Source organism: Trachypithecus francoisi, unplaced genomic scaffold (assembly GCF_009764315.1).
Source record: "Trachypithecus francoisi isolate TF-2019V2 unplaced genomic scaffold, Tfra_2.0 Lachesis_group6, whole genome shotgun sequence".
NCBI classification, from domain to species: Eukaryota; Metazoa; Chordata; class Mammalia; order Primates; family Cercopithecidae; genus Trachypithecus; species Trachypithecus francoisi.
In genome coordinates, this window is record NW_022681471.1 from 27109951 (window position 1) to 27126743 (window position 16793).

The 16793-nt window shown below is 53.9% G+C and overlaps 2 protein-coding genes across 5 annotated transcripts in view; one reads left to right on the forward strand and one right to left on the reverse strand.

Moving 5' to 3' along the window:
• MPP1 (membrane palmitoylated protein 1) overlaps positions 1-16793 on the forward strand; it is a 111615-nt gene that overhangs the window by 68172 nt on the left and 26650 nt on the right. The window lies entirely within an intron of this gene.
• Positions 1359-11247, reverse strand: FAM3A (FAM3 metabolism regulating signaling molecule A). Of its 3 annotated transcripts, XM_033201958.1 has the most exons (9): positions 10733-11244; positions 8130-8243; positions 6896-6919; positions 3538-3661; positions 3360-3418; positions 2890-2940; positions 2487-2574; positions 2289-2415; positions 1359-2010 (listed from the first exon to the last, which is right to left on the reverse strand). In XM_033201958.1, the coding sequence occupies exons 1-9, from the start codon at positions 10743-10745 to the stop codon at positions 1915-1917; spliced, it is 696 nt and encodes a 231-aa protein (XP_033057849.1). In that variant the 5' UTR covers positions 10746-11244; the 3' UTR covers positions 1359-1914. The 3 variants fall into 3 exon arrangements, with proteins under 3 accessions (XP_033057849.1, XP_033057851.1, XP_033057850.1); XM_033201960.1 differs by lacking the exon at positions 8130-8243 and having other exon boundaries at positions 10733-11247; XM_033201959.1 differs by lacking the exon at positions 2890-2940 and having other exon boundaries at positions 10733-11245.

The window sequence follows — 16793 nt, forward strand, 5'->3', positions numbered from 1 at the left end:
ATTTTTGTATATTTAGTAGAGACAGGGTTTCACCATGTTGACCAGGCTGGTCTTGAACTTCTGATCTCAGGTGATCCACCCTCCTCGGCCTCCCAAAGTGCTGGAATTACAGGTGTGAGCCACTGTGCCCGGCCACTGTATTGTTTTTTACTTGTACGATTTTTTATTCTTGTATTTTTATTTTTTTCAAATATTTCCAATCTGTGGTTGGTTGAATCTGTGGACATGGAACCCCATGGATATGAAGGGCTGACTGTATGCTAGTCTGTCTCCTTCTGGAGATGTTTGCAGTTTTCCATAGCAAATCTAAAGAGTGAAGTATGTATGATCCTGCAGTGGATCCATCATTACACATTTTTGTCCAAACCCATCAAATGTCCAACAGCAGAGTGCATGTGAGCACCGATGCTGGTTCATTGACAGCAACAGATGGGACGCTGGAGGCTGGCAGGGGGCACACAGGAACTCTGACCTTTCCACTCAGTTTTGCTGTGAACCTAAAATGGTTCTAAGAAAGAACATTTACCAAAAAAAAAAAAAAAAAAAATTACATGTAGAAAGTTCCTGGTGCAGAGACAGGACTGGGTGTTGGCTGTGTGACCTTTTCAGTCCTGGAATCACCATCATTTCCTGCCTGGTGAGTGTCTCCTCCAGGGCACCCCTGTGCCTCCAACCCCACATGTGCCTGCTCCGGAAGCACTTTTGTCTTCCGAGGCTCTGTCTGAGCTCTACACTCTTCCTGGGGTCAGCTCTTAAGTCCATCGCCCCTAATGTGGCCCTGTCAAGGACACCACAGTGCCTCCCATCTAGGAACTGCCTTCTCTCCTTTCGCTGAACTCAGACTGCTTCTGGGCCTCTGGATTTGACATTCCAGCAAAATTGCTTCTAACTTGCTGGCTCTCGCTCAGCGAAGGGAGGTATTCACCGTAACCTGCGAGACACGCGAAAAGCCCAAGTGACTCGACCCCTCAAACCCTGACTTCAAAGGCAGCCAGTCTGTGGGCGACACGTGCTCTTGGATGATGATGGGGGTGTGGCGGGGGGCCTGGGCTGGTGTTAATCCCTGTCCCTCCAGGCCTGCACTGGGTCAGAGGGAGTTGTTGAGTTTCCTGCAGCCCCTGAATGTGGAATCATCTCTCCCAGACAAAGCCATGGTGGCACTACCTGGGGCCACTCTGATCACTGCTTGAGTCACATCTCAGTCACAGCAGGGCCTGTTGGTGGCAGGAGCCCTTGAGACAAAAGGCTGTCTGCTAGGGCTGTGGGAGCAGGTTGGTTAAGACTCTGGAATCTGTCCTCCCACACCCCAGAGGACACTGTCACCCCTGACTCCGCACTGACAACAGCGTCTGAAGGCATTTCTTCTGTGGGGCCATCACTTTATTAAGGGGTCATCTAGAAGGTGGGCCCCCTGCCAAACCGCGGGCGGGACCGTGATCAGGCTCCAGCTGCTTTACCACCCCGGGCCAGCCTGCTCATGAAGCAGCCACCGGGTTTGGCTCACTGGAAGGAATCACACTGGAAACATGTTTAGCCCGCAGTGCAGAGGGTGGCTCCAGAAGGGAGAGGTTCTGGAAGATGCACCCAGGGCTGTTCCAGGACTCAGGATGGGGACGGAGATGGTGTGAAGAATGGACAGGGCTAGATGGGCTGACCGGGGGAACAGTGTTACGAAAAGGAGGCGGGTACCCTGGGCTCCCGTGACAAAGAGCAGCAGCGCTAGCCCCTGCAGCCCCCATATCCTCCACCACCTGGAACACCACATTCTGGTCACTGCCTCGGAGCCCCAATGTGTTGGGGCCACAGAGCACTCCTGCCCAGGCGTGGGGTGTGGGCTTCGGCCTCTGTCCGCCCGGCAGCGCGCGTGCCTCCCTTGGCCTGGCCTCCCTCGGCCTGGTCCTGGCGCTGGCCGTGCTAGCTGGTCATGCTTCTCCGCGGGATGCAACCTTCCATCTCCAGTGCCTCGGGCCAGCCTTCATACTTGTTGGTGTGCTTACTGTTCTTCATGTGCTGCGGGGAGGGGAGCAGAAAGTCATGACCTTGGCCCTCAGGGACAGGGGACAGGAGTGGACCAGGGCCCAGGCTTTTAGTCACCTGTGCTGTGCTGGCCAACAGTGCACTCTCAGGGTACTCGGCCCCTCCACCCATCCCAGGTGAAACATGGCACCAGCTGGACTGGGGATGGTCCCCTGCTAGGGCAGGAGCAGTCGGGGAGGCGCGTGGCATACAGGCAGAAGGGCGACGGGCTGCCCTGTGCTGGTGGGGGTGATGCCAAGCACCCCCCATACCTGCTCAAAGGGGCTCTTGTTCTGCACACCCTTGGCCCCCACAAACACCCAGCTATCCCGGAAGGCCAGCTCCTTGACGTTCCTGCTGCCCAGCTCGCTGAAGAGCTTTCTGGTCTCTTCATTCATCCTGCAGCATGGGAGGAAGAGGTGTCAGCTGTCGCTGCAGAAGGTAAGGCTGAGGCTGGCCTCCCCAAGTACTTACTTGGGGCTGGGTCATCGTAGGATGCCACAAACACCAGGGTGCCTTCGTGCAGTGGCCGAATAAACTTCAACAGGTCGTTGACATCTGGCAGGGGGCAGATGCCACGGAACAGGGGTCATCAGGTACCCCTGAGCACCCTCCCACCAGCCCCTGTTCTCCAAACAAGGAAACCGAAGTAGGGATTGGCCTGGGACGTGCCCCGCCAAGGGACAGACTGGCTTGAGGCATCCCCATGACCTCCCACAGCCTCTAGACCAAGCTGGTGATGCCCCTGTCATTTCTGAACCCAAGGAGGTGACCGAGAAACCCCAAGTACAGGCAGAGAGACCAGTGTCTCAGGGGAAGCTGCCCAGGTCATTTTGCTGCAGTCAAAACGCAAGATGCTGCGCTATAACTCACCTCCGGCCCACATGTCAAAGGCCCGGGCCTCGATGAGCTCGCCGCTGACCCCTGTGTCAGGAGGGAGGGCCCTGCTGGGTGAGCCAGGCCAGCCTCAGGGCACAGCAGGCGGGTAGCAACGGGGGGCAGCCCTTCTGGAAGCTTTCAAACAGTCCCCCAATATTCATTCATTTGTTCAGGCAGCTGCATCCCACCCCAAGCTATGGTGCCTGTCTGGCATTTGAGGCCCTCCGGGGGCTCCATGAAGCACCCCCGACCTCCCAGAACCCTCCCCAGTGCTTTATTTTTTGCCATCGTGCCTTTTTGTTCATTGGGTCACTCCTCTGTGGAGCCTTCGGCTTTGCACAGACTCCTTCCTGGGCCTCCCTGGGAGATCCTGAAGGGGAGGGGAAGGGAGGGCAAACACCCAGAGGCAGAGGGGAGGGAGCAGGGAAGGAGGGCGGCAGGCCACACTGAGCCAGGGGCCTCACCGTTCACCAGGGCGATGTTCAGCCCACGGCCCACGTTGTCCTTGACGCTGCTCATCAGCCTAGTTAGGGGCGGGGGACGGGAGATCCCACATGGGCACATCTGCTCCACTCTCCCTTGCAGACCCGGCCCTGGATCCCCCACTCCCTCCCTGATCCCCATTCACCCCAGGGAGCTCACATCTTGTCCTCAAGGCAGATCTTGGGCCCAATGACGTTGGCGGCCCCGCTGACCACACGGAAGGCCAGGTGCTCCTCAGGACATGGCTGGGGCAGGCCGCACTTGTACTTCTTGGCCCGTGGCGCTGGGCAGGGATAGCAGGTGTTACCCATGGGCCTGGCCCTGAGGTCACCTGAGATCTGAAGGGGAGGTCAGGACCAGCACACATGGTAGAACAAGCGACCGCAGAGCGGGGAACAAGTAGAGGGATGTGGCTCAGGCCAAGGCTGGGGACACTTCCACAATCTATGTCCTACTGGTGAGGCCACAGGGACCCAAGACAGAAGGATTTTCTGTTACTGGTGGGAGAAAAGAAAGGATGCTGAGGGCTGCCCTGGGCCACTGCACAGCCAGGAACTAAGCAGGGGTGAAGTCAGTCAGGCTGGGGACCTAGCTGCATGGATGAGGCCAACCAGAGCAAAGGCAGTATGGCAGGGGGCAGTGTGGCAGGGGGTGCAGCCTGTCTCCCGATTTTGATGGGGGTTGGCTGGGAGGACTGGAGCAGGATGGCTTCCCTTACGGGTTGAATTCTGTCCCTCAAGATATGTTGAAGTTCTAATCTCCGGTGCTTCAGAATGTGATGTTTGCAAATAGGGCCTTTGCAGAGAAATGAATTCAGATGGGGTCCTATTGGAGTAGGTGGGGCCTTAATGCAACATGACTGATGTCCTCATAAGAACAAAAGCGACAAAGACACACAGCCATGGGACACTGGAGGAAGAGGCAGGAGTGACACAGCCAGAGGCCAAGGTATGCCTGGGGCCACTGGAACATGGGGAGGTCAGAAGGACCCTCCTGTAGAACTTTCACAGTGAGTGCCACCCTGGTGACACCTTGATTTCAGACTTCTGGTTTTCAGAATGGGGAGAGAGTCCATTTCCGTTGTTTAAGCCACTCAGTTGAAATGGCAGTTCCAGGAAATGGATACAGGTTTTGGCACCAGGAAGTGTCATGCTTAGGTAACAAATACCTAAAAATGTGGAAATGGCTTTGGAACTGGGTAGTCAGTAGAGGCTTGTCTTAGTCCATCTGCTGTGGCCATCACAGAATACCACAGACTGGGTAATTTATAAAGACAACAGATTCATTGGCTCATGATTCTGGAGGCTGGGAAGTCCAAAAGCATGGCGCTGGCATCTGGTGAGGGTCATCCCGTGGCAGAAAGGTGGAAGGCAGAAGCAAGCGTATGAGACACAGAAAAAATGGGGCTGAACTTCAAGGTAATTAACTTACCGATAATAATGGCATTCATCCATTCATGACGGCAGAGCCCTCATGACCTAACTACCTCAAAAAGCTCCTGCTCTCAAGACCAACACATTGACACATTTCAACATGAGTTTTGGAGACAACATTTAAACCACATCAAGGCTGTAGAAGTTTGAGGTACATGTTAGAAAAGGTCTGGATTGCTTTTAAGAGACTGTTGGTAGGAGTATGGATGTTAAAGGAATTCTGGTGAGAGCATGGGAGAGCTCCCACAGAGACACAGCCTCTGTGGTCTTAGCGAATACAAACATCATCATGAACAGAACGTTGCTAGAAACATGAATGTTAAAGGTGCTTTTGGGTTGGGTGTGGTGATTCACGCATGTGATCCCAGCACCTTGGGAGGCCAAGGCAGGAGCATCACTTGAGGCCAGGTGATCAAGACCAGCCTGGGCAACATAGTGAGACCCCGTCTCTACAAAAAATACAAAATAAGCTAGCTGTGGTGGTGCATGCCTGTAATCCCAGCTACTCAGGAGGCTGAGGCAGGAGAATCACTTGAGCTATGATTGCACCACTGCCCTCCAGTCTGGGTGAAAGAGCAAGACCCTGTCTCAATACATTCAAAAAATAAATAATAAAAAATAAAACATTAGCTGTGTGTGGTAGCACATGCCTGTAGTCACAGCTACTTGGGACACTGAGGTGAGAGGGTCGCTTGAGCCCAGGAGTTTGAGGTTACAGTGCACTGGGATGATATCACTGCACGCCAGCCTGGGCAACAGAGCGAGACCTCTGTCTCTACAAAAAAAGAAAAAGAAAAAAAAGGTGCTTTTGGTTAAGCCTCAGAGGAAAATGAGGGACATGTTTTTCAGTTATTGGGCACTGGAGGAAAGCTGATCCTTGTTATAAAGGAACTCGGCCCAGGCGTGATGGCTCACACCTATAATCCCAGCACTTTGGGAGCTGAGGTGGGAGGATCACTTGAGGTCAGGAGTTTGAGACCAGCCTGACCAACATGGTGAAACCCCACCTCTACTAAATACGAAAAGCAGTTGGGTGTGGTGGCAGTGCTGTAATCCCAGCTAATCAGGAGGCTGAGGTGGGAGAACAGCTTGAACCCGGGAGGCAGAGGTTGCAGTGAGCCAAGATTCCTTTATTGCACTCCAGCCTGGGTGACAGAGCAAGACTCCGTCTCAAAAGAAAAAAAAAAAGACCTTGGTTGAATGTGTTCTAGTGTTTTGTGGAAAGGAGAATGTGTAAGTGCTGAGTGCTGAACTTGGATATTCAGCTGAGGAGATTTCCAAGCAAAGTGTTGAGAGCATAGCCTGATTTCTTGCTGCTTATAGTAAAATGTAAGAGGAGAGACATGAGGAAGAAACTGTTGAGCACAAAGGAGCCAGAAAGCGAAGATGTGGAAAATTCTTGGCCTAATCATGTTACAAAAACTGCAAAAGTGTCCCCTGGAGAGAAGAGCAAGGCTGTTCAAGCGTTTGTCCCAGAGCTGAGGTATGTGACTTGTGGGTCCACTCAACCCTTTCAGCAGAAATCTGCAATGAAGATGGGGTTATCTAGGAAGCGTCTGTAGGAAAACCCTCTGACTTTATAGCTTGGACCCCTATAACTTGCACAAGAGCCCAACAAGGCTCTTGAGAATCGTACACCAGCAGAAACACTGCTGACCTGGAGTGAAGGGGGCAGAGATGAGATGAAGGGACGGAAGGGTGGCCCCGAGGGTGGGGCTGTCTCCTGTTTCAGAGCATGGGGTCATTCCAGCAGGCCCAGAAAAAAGAATCTCAGGTCACAGAGGATTCCTGATTCCCCATCAGGCCTTGAAACCAAATGAATTTTGCCCTGCTAGGCTTTGGACTTGCTTGGGACTGGTGACCTCTTTCTTCCTTCCAAGTTGCCCTTTTACCTATCCTAGGCCAGCCCACTATCACGTTCCGGCAGGAAGTCACTTGGTTTCTAGGTTTCCAGTGGTGAGCAGCCCCCATGGACCGCGATAGCTGGTTTTGGGAGGAATAAATGGAAAACAGAAGCCCTACAGGACTGGGAGCAGGCAGGGGCGTCACAAGGGGAAGGAGAAGGGGGGTGACAGGGGCCTTACCTGCAGTCACCGAGCTCTCTGGACCTGTGGATACACAGTGGTTTCTGTTAGTGTGGAGCCTCCCAGGGCCTGCGGCAGGGCAGCCTGGCCCTCCTTACACCGTGAAGTGTAGACACAGGGAGTCAGGCTCAGGGGCTGGGGGCTAAGCCAGGCTGACCTTGGCATGCTTCCCGCTCAAGTGTAGTCATGTTCAGATGAAAAACTCCCTACTCCAGGAATAGGGGGAAACGGAATTAGAAAAAGTACTTAGATGACCTGGCCGGGCATAGTGGCTCATGCCTGTAGCACTTTTGGAGGCCGAGGCGGGTAGATTGCTTGAGCCCAGGAGTTTGAGACCAGCCTGGGCAACATGGTGAAACCCCATCTCTACTAAAAACACAATAATAATAATAATAATAATTAGCTGGGTTTGGTGGTGCGCACCTGTAGTCTCAGCTACTCGGGAGGCTAAGACACTACAATCGCTTGAACCCAGGAGGTAGAGGTTGCAGTGAACCGAGATCGCACCACTGCACTCCAGCCTGGGAGACAAAGTGAGACACTGTCTCTTTTTTTTTTTTTTTTGAGACGGAGTCTCACTCTGTCGCCGGGGCTGGAGTGCAGTGGCCGGATCTCAGCTCACTGCAAGCTCCGCCTCCCGGGTTCACGCCATTCTCCTGCCTCAGCCTCCCGAGTAGCTGGGACTACAGGCGCCCGCCACCTCGCCCGGCTAGTTTTTTGTATTTTTTTAGTAGAGATGGGGTTTCACCGTGTTAGCCAGGATGGTCTCGATCTCCTGACCTCGTGATCCGCCCGTCTCGGCCTCCCAAAGTGCTGGGATTACAGGCTTGAGCCACCGCGCCCGGCCCGACACTGTCTCAATCAAACAAACAAAAAAGTACTTAGGTGACCTATTACCAGTCAACAAGGTGTAGAGTCCCCTCTCCATCTCAGAGCCTACAGGGAGCAACCCGGGCATCACTCCCCATGTTCAGTGGAAGCTCCCTGCCCCTTACTCTGGCCCTACTGACTCCAGTTGGGCACAGAATTCTAGTGATCGGGTACTGGCTTTCCTAGATGAAGCAACTGGGAGGTGGGGGAGGCTGTGCCTGATGTCAGGAGACAGACTGGGGACAGCCAAAGGTAGCCTGCCAGGGAGGAGACAGAAAACCCAAGTCAACCCCCAACCCCAAGCCTCAACCACACGCCACCTTGGTGGCCTCCAGAGAAGGATAAGGCGGGGTCCCACACTCACTGGTGAAGAGTTGCTGGATGCGAGGAAAGCCACTGCCAGGCCCACCCAGGAGGATGCTGACCACGATCCATGTGAGACCCACACTGACGACTAGGGCCACAATGCGGAGAGGGCCTGCAGGCAGGACAGACGCGGGGTGGGGTCACCTCAGATACCAGTGAACCCCAGAATGACCCCATAGCCTTGCATGACTGGATCTCCCCTGCCACTTGGGAAGAAGTGGCTGGAGGACAAAGAGGTGGAGAGCTGTTGCCTTCCACCAGGCCTGAGAGGGAGACTTGAGCTCCCTGGCAGGTGGAAAGAGGAAACTGAGTTCAAATCCCAAGGCTGCTGGGTTTGGTTCTCCCTGGCGGGTCTGAGAGGGGACTCTCTGCTTGAGAAGGGCTCCATCCCTCTTTCCAAGAACCCCCTGAACTTCCTGCCTCTGAAACCACCAATACATTTGGGTACCCACCTGCCCCTCCTTTCCTCCTGTTCTGAGGGAGAAGGGTCCCTACTCCCTTTTAAGACCAGTCCCAGCCAGGCGCAGTGGCTCACGCCTGTAATCCCAGCACTTTGGGAGGCCAAGGCAGGTAGATCACGAGGTCAGGTGTTCGAGACCAGCCTGAAAAACATGGTGAAACCCCGTCTCTACTGAAAATACAAAAATTAGCCGGGCATGGTGGCGCACGCCTGTAATTGCAGCTACTCAGGAGGCTGAGGCAGGAGAATCGCTTGAACCTGGGTGGCAGAGGTTGCAGTGAGCCAAGATCATGCCACTGCACTCCAGCCTGATGATGAAGCAAGACTGTCTCAAAACAAAACAAAACAAAACAAAACAAAAACAAAAACAGTTCCGTCATCTGCTGGGAACTGGATTGCAAGCTCCCCAGCCTTCTCTGATTTCTTGTAATAGGGATCACTCTCTCTAGCTCGCTCTTTCTCCTGTATTTTCAACATCTCCAACGTTAAGAAAGCAAAGCAAACACTCTTCTTCAAAACCATATCCCCATCCTCTTTCCCCTAACCTTTCTTTTCCCTGTCAACCCCCTCAAAAGTCATCTATACTCATTCCATCATCTCACCTCCTACTCCCTCCCACCCCACTCCAGTCTGGCCTGGCTTCCACCACCCCACCAAATCAGCTTGTTGCCAAGGCCGCTGATGACCTTTGTGGTGTCACCACCCCTGGTCACCTGTCAGCCCCCATCTTCCTTGACCTCTCAGTGGGCTGCCCATGTCCTCCTGACAGAAGCACTCATTTCTCTGCTGGCTTTCAGGACAGCACACTCCTCATTCTCCTTAGTTAGATCGTCTCCTCTACCCTCCCCTTAAAAGCTGGACTTTCCCAGGCTTCCATCTCAGGCTGCCTTCTGGTCCCTACCTGTAGTGTCTTTTTTTTATTATTTTTTATTTTTTTGAGATGGAGTCTTGCTCTTGTCCCCCAGGCTGGAGTGCAATGGCACAATCTCGGCTCACTGCAACCTTCGCCTCCTGGGTTCAAGTGATTCTCCTGCCTCAGCCTCCCGAGCAGCTGGGATTACAGGCACCCGCCAACACGCCCTGCTAATTTTTGTATTTTTAGTAGAGATGGGGTTTCACCATGTTGGCCAGACTGGTCTTGAACTCTTAACCTCAGGTGATCCACCCGCCTCGGCCTCCCAAAGTGTTGAGATAACAGGCGTAAGCCACTGCACCCAGCTGTCTTTTTATTTTTATTTTTTTGAGACGGAGTCTCGCTCTGTCGCCCAGGCTGGAGTGTGCAGTGGCACAATCTCGGCTCACTGCAATGTCAGCCTCCTGGGTAGCTGGGATTACAAGCACCCACCACCATGCCCCACTAATTTTTTTGTATTTTTTTAGTAGAGATGGGGATTCACCATGTTGGCCAGGCTGGTCTCAAACTCCTGACTTCAAGTGATCTGCCCGCCTCGTTCTCCCAAACTGCTGGGATTACAGGTGTGAGTCACCGCACCCAGCCTGTAGTGTCTTTTTAGATGATGTCATTTACTCCCAGCTCTTTAATTAACCACCATGTGTCAATGACTTCCTATTTTCTAGTTCCAGCTGTGGCCTCTCTTGAAACCACTCCCTGCCAGCTGGTTCCTCACTGGCCAGCTCCACTTGGATATGTCCACAAAGGTACCAACTTAGCAAGTCTGAAGTTCAATTCCTGAGTTCTTTCCACTCTCCACCCCGCCCCAACCTATCCCTCCCCAAGGATCTTCATCTTAGTTGTCCAGGTGACAGTAGGGCTGTCATCGGGTTCATGTTGAAGCCCACAGCCACTTTTGTCACTTCCCCTCTAAGATCACGCCTCTCCACCTGCACTCCCCACCTCCTCTCTCTCACCACTCATTTTCCAAAAAGCAGCTGGTCTGCTACCTGCGTTGGGAGATACTGACTATACTAATCTTCCTGTCATAGCTCGGGGAGCTGATGTCCTCAGAGGTGAAAGGATTTGGTTAAGGTCAAGGAATGAGTGTTTGTACAGAGTCCTCCGAAATTTCCAAAACCAAACCCAGTGGTCCACCCGCGCCTCTCCAGACACAGATGTCGGGACGCTGGGCCTCCATCCAGGTGCCCTTTTCAACTCCCTCCCGTTCGCTGCGGAAGCCACCCACCTGCCAACCTCATGTCCACTCTCCTCCTGCTGGGTTGGGACCGCCGGCAAGTGCACTGTTTGGGGGGAAAGCGGAAGAACGGGTTTGGGTGGGGGTCAGGGGCAAGCCTGTGCAGGACCCCTGCTGGGGGCGGGCGCGATCGGTGCTACGACCTGTTTGTCCAGCCGCCCGGCCAGGCAGGGCTCCTCGGAAACGCGCGGGGAAACCCTGCCTGGCCAGGAGGGGCCTCAGGAACCCGTTGGCTCACGATCTTGCCCACAGGAGCCTCCGGGGCTGGGACGTAGATGTGGTTCTCCTGGGCTCGGGCCGTTCCTCCAGGCCTGGGGACTGGCGACGCGGGCCGGGCCGGAGACTTGTCTGGCCGTGGGAATACGTGGTCTCGGTCAGGAAGGCTCCCTGTCAGGCCCGCTGACCCGCTCCGCCCGGCAAGAGGAGGCAAGGTCGCTGCGCAGGGAGGCCAGACAGGCCCGGCAATGGCGGCCAAGGGCGGGGCCACAGCCCGTCGGTCCCGCCCCCGGCAGCAGCCGCGCCGTCTGGCTCCACGCAGGCCCCGCCTCCAGACCCGCCTCTACCGCTCGCGCCGGCCGCCTGATGGGAGGGGCCTGAACCTGCCCTGTCCCTGGATCTCTCGTCGGCCCCGTCCCCGCAGTACGTTCAGGCTGAACCCACCGCCCGCGGAGTGGGAGGGGCCGCGTCGGTCCCGCCCCGGAAGCCTCCCCGGGGCCCTTTCTCTGGTGGGAGAACCCTGCCTACCTAGGCTTGGAGGACTGGGGCTGCGCTTGCGCCCTGAGGTCAGATTTCTGAGGCGTGGGAAGACGCAGATGGATCTGGGGCGGAATTAGAACCTGTTCCAAAGTTGATCCATGCACCTTGTAAGGGCAAGAGAGGTACAGAGGCGCAGATAGGGAAGACCGCAGGATCCAGCGTGAACCTCTGGCTGCCTTTCCTTAGAGTCTGTTTTCTGTTCAGAAGCACGTTCTTGCTGTCTCTCGTATCACTTTTATAATGGGACGGGGCGCCTCAAACTATTTCGACATCCTTGAAAACTCTTGCCTGCTCCACCTGCCTGATCTCTAACACCCTCCCCCTCAGAGCTGCTCAAGCTGTTGTTTACACCACACCCCACCCTAAAAGCAGAGGAGGGGGGAGTTTAGCGCTATAACCGAGGCTTTCACAGCAAACCAGAATTTATTTTGAGGCCTCTCAGGTACAGCTTTCAAGTCACGTGACTTTCGTGGCCTATGATTTGTTTTTCTAAGACCACCAGAGCGGGCACAAAAGAACCAGCGAGCAGGCAAGGGTAGGAGCAAAACTGCAAATTTATTTTGGTCACCTAGCTTCAGGGAGGTAGGTGGGTAGGGAGAGGTCTGTCGGCCTCCGGCAAAGGAGGCCGACAGAGTCCCCCGATCAGGAACCCCGCCCGAGAGCCCCACCAAGTCCCCCGATCAGGAACCCCGCCCGAGAGCCCCACCGGTGCTTCCCTGAAGCTAGGTGACCAAAATAAATTTGCAGTTTTGCTCCTACCCTTGCCTGCTCGCTGGTTCTTTTGTGCCCGCTCTGGTGGTCTTAGAAAAACAAATCAGCCTACACAACTCTTTTCACTTGAAAACAAGTGTGACGTCGTGAATTCCCTAACAATAGGAAAAAAGAAGGCTCTAGAAAGAGCAGTGCTTGGCCGGGCGCGGTGGCTCAAGCCTGTAATCCCAGCACTTTGGGGGGCCGAGACGGGCGGATCACGAGGTCAGGAGATCGAGACCATCCTGGCTAACACTGTGAAACCCCGTCTCTACTAAAAATACAAAAACTAGCCGGGCGAGGTGGCGGGCACCTGTAGTCCCAGCTACTCGGGAGGCTGAGGCAGGAGAATGGCGTAAACCCGGGAGGCGGAGCTTGCAGTGAGCTGAGATCCGGCCACTGCACTCCAGGCCAGGCGACAGAGCGAGACTCCGTCTCAAAAAAAAAAAAAAAAAAAAAAAAAAAAAGAAAGAGCAGTGCTTGGCTTTCCCTGCGGCTCCAAGCGGTGCCGGCACCCAGCGGACTGTGTGGACCTGGGGTGGTCTCTGGCCGCAGGCAGACACGGCCCTTCGGCTTTTCTCCAGTCACTCCAATTCTGCCTGACTGCCTGGCTCTCTCCCCTCCTCGCCTGCCCGCACGCTGCCCCCACCCCTGCCCGGGCTCCCTCTGCCCATCAGAAGGGTCAAGCTCCCGTCCCTTCTGCCCTGCCGGCTGCCCCAAGTGCGCCCTGACCGCCTACTGGGCTGGCATGGCCGGGGCCACCCTGGCAGCTGATCCGTCTGTCTGGAGGGCAGCAGCAGGGCCGAATGAGAACCACGGAAAGCTCCCTGCCCTTTGACCCAACTTACGGGAATCTCCTACCCTCAGGGAAACAATGCAAAATATAGAGAAAGTTTATAGAGCCGGTCATGGGAGAGCCCTGGTTAGAATCCAGCAGTTCCTATACTGGAGTACGCAACAGGGTCAAGGTAATCCCTTTCAGCTGCTTGCTGCTGGAGCCAGGGCTTTGCATTTGCGTTTTGTCATGGAATTTGGAAGCCTCTCAAGTAATTATGGTACCAAATCTTGGGCTCCATGCCCTCCCCAAGGGGGGCCCAGTCGAAGAAGTTCCAGGTTACTCACACCCTTGGGCTGCCAGCCAGGCCCAGGGTGGCTGCCATGCGGTGGTTCTTCAAGGACAATGTTTACGTGTTGCTCAGAACAGGCAATTATGAAAGGTTGCTTTAATGAGTCTCCCTGAGCATTCGGAGACAACTCTCCCTTACCCCGGGACACCACGTGGGTGATGGGCCAGAGGCCTGGGATTCAGTTCCAGGTCTTCTGGACTTCCTGGGGCGGCCTTGCAAAAGTCCCTTATTTTCTCTGGGATGGTTTGGATTCCTGTGGGGGTCTGGCCAGCACAGTGACTAGAGCACATGGTCTGTCACCATCCAGGCCAGCATCGTGGGGCACACTCATTGTCATCTGTTCTTCCAGGTCAGCCCTCATAGATCAGGGCAGCTTCAGCAGTTCTCAAATAGCAGATGTCACAAAGTGGGGATGGGCAATCCTGCAGCAGATGCCTCTGCACTTTCTGTTAGAAGGACACCCCAGGTATTTTTGAGCACTGTTCTGAAGAAGGAAAAATCCAGAGTATACATACACTTAAAGCTGGGAGGGGCACCTGCCAGGGAGAATGCATAAGGGATAGAAACAAAACAGAGGGCCGAAGCCTCCGCCAGAGAGAAGAGACTGAGTTCTCAGCAAAGAGAACACCTTTCAGTGCTGTGGCCAAAGGGATGTCAAGCCTGCTGAGGCCCGGGAAGAGCAGGAAAAAATCAAGTTATAGACACACACCACGGAATAACCTCTATACAGAAAGGAGCGCACCCAAAATAATACTATATATTTATAGACGTACTTTTGTATTGGGGTAAGACACATATAACATAACATTTGCCATCCAAATCATTTTAAGTATATGATCCTATGGCATCAGTTACATTCACAATGTTGTACAACCATCACTACTATCTTTGTGTGTGTGTATATTATTATTATTATTTTTTTCTGAGACAGAGTGTTGCTCTGTCTCCAGACTGGAGTGCAGTGGCACAGTCTCGGCTCACTGCAACCTCTGCCTCCCCAGTTCAAGTAATTCTCCTGCCTCAGCCTCCCGAGTAGCTGGGATTACAGGCACCTGCCACAATGCCTGGCTAATTTTTGTATTTTTATTAGAAACGGGGTTTCAACATGCTGGCCAGGCTCGTCTCAAACTCCTGAGCTCATGATCCGCCCGTGTCGGCCTTGCAAAGTGCTGGGATTACAGGCATGTGCCACCGCACCCGGCTGTGTATTACTTTTTTTTTTTTTTGAGACGGAGTCTCGCTCTGTCGCCCGGGCTGGAGTGCAGTGGCCGGATCTCAGCTCACTGCAAGCTCCGCCTCCCGGTTTACGCCATTCTCCTGCCTCAGCCTCCCAAGTAGCTGGGACTACAGGCGCCCGCCACCTCGCCCGGCTAGTTTTTTGTATTTTTTAGTAGAGACGGGGTTTGACCGTGTTAGTCAGGATGGTCTCGATCTCCTGACCTCGTGATCTGCCCGTCCCGGCCTCCCAAAGTTCTGGGATTACAGGCTTGAGCCACTGCGCCCAGCCTGTGTATTACTTTTATGGGCTCATATATATGTCCATAGAAATATAGAGTTCTTTAAAAAATTCTATCAATAGATATTTCTTTTTCTTTTCTTTTTCTTTTTTTTTTTTTCTGAGACAGAGTCTCACTCTGTTGTTCAGGCTGGAGTGCAGTGGCGTGATCTTGGCTCACTGTAACCCCTGCCCTGTCTCCCAGGTTCAAGTGATTCTCCTGCCTCAGCCTCCCGAGTAGCTGGAACTACAGGCGCCTGTCACCATGCCCGGCTAATTTTTTTCTATTTTTAGTAGAGATGGGGTTTCACTATGTTGGCTAGGCTGGTCTCGAACTCCTGACCTCAGGTGATCCGCCCGCCTCGGCCTCCCAAAGTGCTGGGATTACAGGCGTGAGCCACCGCGCCCAGCAATCAATAGGTATTTCACTTCCACCAATACAGAAGCATCAATTAACAGTGACTGGGCCGGGCGCGGTGGCTCACGCCTGTAATCCCAGCACTTTGGGAGGCCGAGGCGGGTGGATCACAAGGTCAGGAGATCGAGACCATGGTGAAACCCCGTCTCTACTAAAAATACAAAAAATTAGCCGGGCGCGGTGGCGGGCGCCTGTAGTCCCAGCTACTCAGGAGGCTGAGGCAGGAGAATGGCGTGAACCCGGGAGGCGGAGCTTGCAGTGAGCCGAGATCGCGCCACTGCACTCCTGCCTGGGCGACAGAGCGAGACTCCGTCTCAAAAAAAAAAAAAAAAAAAAAAAAAAAAACAGTGACTGGTTGACACTTTTGGGCAGTGGCTTGAGAAGGGCCCTGAATGAGCCACCTACATGGAACACAGAATTTGAGATGTGCAAATGTGGAGACCTGAAGGCTTGTTATGGGAACAAAAGGTGGCCGTGTATACAGAGGAGCACAAATGAAGGGGACTTATCAGCAGTGGCAGGGAGTTCATGCTCAACAATTGGCAACAAGCGAGGCAGCTACAGGCTACTCAACTGGGGATTGATGCGTGGTGCCTCTGAGGTTCAGCTCTGGGCCTGATTGTCCGATAAAGGGCAGCTAAGGTGGGTGCAGTGAATCACACCTGTAATCCTAGGACTTTGGGAGGCTGAAGTGGGAGGATTGCTTGAAGCCAGGAACTTGAGACCAGCCTGGGCAACAAAGTGAGACCCTGCACATATACATACATATATATACAAATAAACAAAGGGCAGCTAGACTCCACAGAAACCATGTTGAGGATTCCTGTGCAGGAAGGGGGGTGATAAAATGCAGAAACCTGAACTGACACAGCCAACACATAACTGCATTGTCTCATTTTTCATGATTTTTTTCTTTCTTTTTGGAGAGAGGGTCTCATTGTGTCGCCCAGGCTGGCGTGCAGTGGCACAGTCACAGCTCACTGCAACCTCCGCCTCCCAGGCTCAAGCGATTCTCTTGCCTCAGCCTCCTCAGTAGCTGGGATTACAGGTATGTGCCACTACCGGCCGGCTCATTTCTGTCTTTTTAGTAGAGACGGGGTTTCACCATGTTGGCCAGGCTGGTCTTGAACTCCTGGCCTCAAATGATCCACCTGCCTCGGCCTCCTAAAGTGCTGGGATTACAGGCGTGAGTCACTATGCCCGGCCATTAATTGCCAAGTCTTATTGGCTCCTAGTGTCTTAATCCACATCTGCTAAAGTTGTTTAAGGTACAGCTAAAAGATCACCCAGGCTGGGCTTGGTGGCTCACACCTGTAATCGCAGCACTTTGGAAGACCCAGGCGGGAGTATCACTTGAGCCCAGGAGTTCGAGACCAGCCTGGACAACACAGGAAAACCTTATCTCTACCAAAAATACAACATTTAGCAGCATGTGGTGGTGCACACCTGTGGTCCCAGATACTTGGGAGGCTGATTTGGGAGGATCACTTGAGGCCAGCAGGTCAA